This window comes from Octopus bimaculoides, chromosome 17 (assembly GCF_001194135.2).
Source record: "Octopus bimaculoides isolate UCB-OBI-ISO-001 chromosome 17, ASM119413v2, whole genome shotgun sequence".
Taxonomy (NCBI): domain Eukaryota; kingdom Metazoa; phylum Mollusca; class Cephalopoda; order Octopoda; family Octopodidae; genus Octopus; species Octopus bimaculoides.
In genome coordinates, this window is record NC_068997.1 from 27,390,298 (window position 1) to 27,395,783 (window position 5,486).

At 37.9% G+C, this 5,486-nt stretch overlaps 1 protein-coding gene across 1 annotated transcript in view; it reads left to right on the forward strand.

The window, feature by feature from the left end:
- Positions 1-168: 168 nt before the first annotated feature.
- LOC106879319 (contactin) overlaps positions 169-5,486 on the forward strand; it is a 27,443-nt gene continuing 22,125 nt past the window's right edge. The window contains exons 1-3 of the mRNA XM_014928829.2: positions 169-485; positions 1,252-1,367; positions 3,087-3,264. Of these exons, the coding sequence (XP_014784315.1) occupies positions 410-485; positions 1,252-1,367; positions 3,087-3,264 (370 nt within the window). The 5' untranslated portion in view covers positions 169-409. The remainder of the gene's footprint in view (positions 486-1,251; positions 1,368-3,086; positions 3,265-5,486) is intronic.

The window sequence follows — 5,486 nt, forward strand, 5'->3', positions numbered from 1 at the left end:
ACGTACATAATTCATACACATGCATGAATATATATCTATATCTATCTATCGCTCTATCTATCCCTCTCGCCTCTCTTTACACACACACACACACACACACACACACACACACACACACACACACATATATATATATACACATACACATATATATGTACGTATATGTATGCATGTATGTATGTGCGTACGTATATGTATACATATATTTAGCACACATACTCATACCCACCACACGTACTCACTCGCACCACTCACGTAACACATCTGCCATGTATACTTTAACATATACTTTCAGATCACCTACTGGAACAGATGGGAAGCTGACCCCTTAGTGACCGGGGTTTCATATCCTGGCCAAAGAAGTTGGGGCCTAATAACTGGCCTCAGGTATTATGATTCCGATCATTACATGTACGTCCAGGTATACAACAGCGCCGGGCCTGGCCCTCCAAGTAGAAGGGCAACTATTACAACTAAAGGTGAAGGTAAGTGAGTATATGTGTGTGTATGTTGTTTCTGTATAGTTCTAGATTGAGTGTAGGTTGAGTAGATGCTGAGTGTAGGTTGAGTAGATGCTGAGTGTAGGTTGAGTAGAGGCTGAGTGGGTGTTGGGTGTTGGATGAGTATTCGTTTAGTCGAAATTGAATTTGGAAATGTTTACTTTTTTAAAATCTTTTTTACTTGCTTCGGTCATTGGGCGCCGCCTTCAAGGGTTTAGTCGAACAAATCGATGTCAAAACTTTAGGTGAATGTAGATGGAATACAGGTAAAGTGTAGGTTGAATGAATACGAAGTTGAATTTGTCTGAAGGTGAATTGTGAGTTGGGTGTAGATTGAGTGCGGTGAAGCAAAGGTAGAGTGTAGCTTGAGTGCAGGTTGTGTGTAGATCAGATATAAGTTGAATGAGTGCAGAGTGGGCATTATCTGGAAGTGAATAGTAGATTGAGCTTAGCCTGGGTGTAGGTGGAGTGTACCTTGCGTGCAGTTTGTGTGTAAGTAGCATATAGGTATTTCGTAGATCAAATGAGTGCAGAATGGAGTTTGTGGGTAAATTCTATGTTGAAATTAGGAGGATTGTAGGTTGAGCGTCGCTTAAGTGTTAGGTGGAATGTAAGTAGAGTGTAAATTGATAATTGACTGTAATGAATGTAGCTTGAGTGTTTGCAAACTGGAGTTTAATTGGATGTGGATTTGTAAGTTAAGTGTAGGTCGTGTAAAAGCTGACGAAATGTATTTAATCTTTAATTACAGCCCCACTTTTATACCCACGGATTATTCGAGTCAAAAGCCACGGGCCTGACACCGTTAAGGTTACTTGGAGAGGAATATCAACTGGGAACACCGAGGAAGCTTTGAAAGGTTACAAGGTAAGGCTACGACAACCACTCACCAATCTTTGGAACTTTGGCCAACTGACGCACTGTCCTCTCCCGGTTAATCTTCTACTGCGACTATAGTAGCCACAGGTCCGCCAGTCTGACTCATTTCCTGCCACTTTCCACTAATGCACTCCTGACTCACTCGTCCCTCTATTTTCTCCTTTGTCTTTCTAATCCATATCATGTCCAATCCAATTGTTAGGTACTGCACCAACATTTATACCCGATGATTCATCCACAGAAGGTTGTCCCTCGGGAATTTCTTATCTACTAATGTTTTTTTCTGCAACCTTCAACTTCCAACTATTAAACGAGAACATCAACCACACCGATCTCTCTCAGTTGGAGGGAAGTGTGGACGCTAGAAAAGTATAAGAAAATAAGCAAAATATCATTCATACACATACATATATTGCCATACAAACACATATACACACATTCACAAATTTATGTATTCTGTCTCAAATCTTAAACGAAGTAATAATGATGCATATGCTGGAAAGAACGTTTCTCTTCAAAAGATTCGTCATTCTAATCGTTTATGTTTTTAGTGAGTTTTTAAAAGAATTTTTTATTCAAGAAAATCTTTCTTCAATACACACACACACACACACACACACACACACACACACACACACATATATTAGTTTGATATATCAAACTACTATGCATTGATATCTCCGATTCTCTTAAATAAAGCATTGATTTTTGCTCGAAACCAAGCAAATATCCCACAGTCTGACATGGATATAATTCTGACCGCGAGGAAGGCTCTTATTAATTTCAAGGATAATAACTGGACTCGGAGTACTTCTATTGACTATCTTGATATAACATTGGTTTCTTCTGACTCAGCCCAAGTTACAGACCTCGTGGATCTGTTCCTTCTCTCACAGATCAAGCAGCACTTCCCTAATATATCTGGTGGACTCTACAGGGACGATGCACTCCTACCACTTGAGGATTATCTCGACCAGCGGTTGAACGAACTAAGAAACTAAAAAAACTTTTTTTGATAATTACAATCTTAGTATCTCTTTTAAAACAAATATCAAGGTGGTAAAGTTTTTGGATCTCACTCTCAATTTAAATAAAACTTTATACTACCCATTCCACAAGCCTAACCAAACCTTGCAGTATGTAAACGTCCTTTCAAATCATCCTAGAATAACCCTTGACAGCGTAATTACAGGTATTTCTATAAGAATCTCTAAAATCTTGCAAACCAGAAACAAAAACGAAATAGATTATCGATTTTACTATACATACATACATACATACATACATACATACATACGTACGTACATACATACGTACATACATACGAACATACGTACATACGAACATACATACATACATACATACGTACATACATACATACATACATATGTGTATATATTATACGCGTATAAACATACATATATGAAATATCTCCATGTATGTGCTGTATTTGATTCAGTAATGTGAATTTGCTGTTTCACTTTTTGTTCAAACATGACCTCCCAAACCGTTCGTCCGTCCGTCCGTCCGTCCGTCCGTCCATCCGTCCATCCATCCATCCATCCATCCATCCATACCTCCGAAATTCCTTCCCACCCTCTCTCAAATTCTTCTTTCACTTTGTTTCTCCCTCCCTCCTTGCTCCCCCTCCATCCATCCGATTGTTCATATACCCTGTCTTTAATATCGCCCTATTTTTATCACTAGGTTCGCGTGTGGGTACTGAATAATGACATCAGAACGGCACGTGACTACTTAATGCCACGTGATACAAATATGGGTATAATTCACGGTATACGCAAGGGTGTCCTCTACAATCTAAGAGTGCTTGGTTACAGTAACGGAGGGGATGGAAAGCTAAGCCCCATGATCGTTTTCACACTGGGTAAGTATGTCCAGATTACTACTACTACTACTACTACTACTACTACTACTACTACTACTACTACTCACTCTGGATTGGCGAAGTCGTTAGAGCGTCGGAAAAGATACTGCGCAGAATTTATTCCTGCTCTTCATGACAAATTCCTCCCTTCTAAATTGCTGACCTTTCTCTTTTATTCTCTTGGAAATTATAAAATAAAGCACTATTCAAGTACTGGGGTCGATGTAATCGACTTGCTCTCCTCCCTTCAAAATTTCTGGCCTTACGCCTAAATTAAAAACTATTACTTTTACTATTGTTGTTTAACAAATCAACTTGACTGCAGAGCATCATGAAGTATCAGCCGCCCACAACCAGTGGCCTAAGGTTACACTTCATTCAGATTTCAGGAACAGAGGAACTGTGCTATCCAGGCAATGTTGCATTCTTTAGATACTTAAATTTTACAATAACTCACAACCTTTTCGATTCAGGTTTTGAGCTTGTTACTTACAATATCTAAGACACCAACAACAGGTATAACACTCATCTTGAAATAAAACTGAATAAGGACATATATATTTCAACGGATAATATACAATTGTTCAATCCAATAGATAACCTACTCGTGACACCAACGATCGAAGCGGGAGAGAAATTTCACGGTCTTAACATGTCTCTCGGGTAGAATCAACGGGACACAAAATTTCCGTTTACTAAATTTGACACACGAAGCTTGGGTCGAACTGTGGCTATAACAATGACATTTCTCAAATGTACCTCTTGGCGGTATCGAACTCGCGACCTTACGGTTAGGAAGAAAACTTAAACATTCATTAATGTCTGCAAGTGTGTGCGTGTGGGCGCACGCGCGCCTGTGCGTATGTATGTGTGTATGTATGTATTTACGCGCTAAGCAAGGTCAGCTGCACTATACCCAAGCTGACAAACACACGATCGCACAAATACACAATCACACACGCACACACAAATATGCGTAAAACGTATATGCTATGATATGTGTATCTCTCTCTCTCCCCCTCTCTCTCTCTCTATCATTTTATCTGTCTCTCGCTATTTATCTATATTCCTTGCGTTAATAATTTCTAATTGCTCAGTTTGCACTCTACATATGTTTTCCAGGAATGCCCTCACTGTGTAATGTCCTGTATATGTCTCCTACGTCATGTTCGACATATTTCTGATGTAAGAGTGAATACAAGTCGGTCACTTGATATTAGGATTAGTGAGGGAAAAAAACACATCAAAACCAAGGGTGATAATCGGATTAGCTAAATAATAAGGTGAAACAAAAGGAGTTGTTTTAGGAAATAATTAGGTCATTATATAAGTACATTTTTGGTCGATTTTCAAATACAAGAAAATACTTGTGTGTGTGTGTGTAATCGTGTGCGTGAGTGTGTGTGTATGTGTGTGTGTTTGTGTGCGCGTGTGTGCGTATACATACATACATATATTTGTGTGTGTGTGTGTGTGTATATATATATGTATTTACATATACTGACACATATATAGGGACATTTATATGTGTGTGTGTGTGTATATATATATATATATATATATATATATATATATATATATATATACACATATATGTGTGTGTGTATATATATATATGTATATGTATGTAAGTATGTATATATATGTTTTATATATGCATATGCTTGTGTCTGTGTCTTTGTGTCTCTGTGTTTATACGTATGTATATGTATGTGTTTTCACGTTAGCATGTATATACACGTGATTGCAGAGAATGTGCACAGAAACAACTTGATTTTTACTGGTTTGTGTGCCTATAATAATCCTGAAATTTTGAGGGATAGCTGATTACATCGACCCCAGTGTTTAACTGGTACTTTTTTCACTCACCCCGAAAGGATGAAAGGCAAAGTGGACCTTACATTGGCACCACGAAAAACCAAATACGCCTCAGATACACTGAACACCAAGCTAGCTTTAAAAACAGAGAAAAGGCAAATTCAACAGGACTTAGTAGCTATATCTGGGAATTAAAGGACAATAAAATAGAATACAAACTAAAATAGCATATACTAAAAACAGCAAATTCTTATAACCCAACTAACAGACGCTGTGACCTCTGTCTAACTGAACGCCTCAAAATCCTAACGTCTACAACAAATCTTTTAAACAAGCGTTACGAAAATAACCGAATTTGTTTACACACTACAAAATTTTCATTTTCTAAGTATAATTATATATAT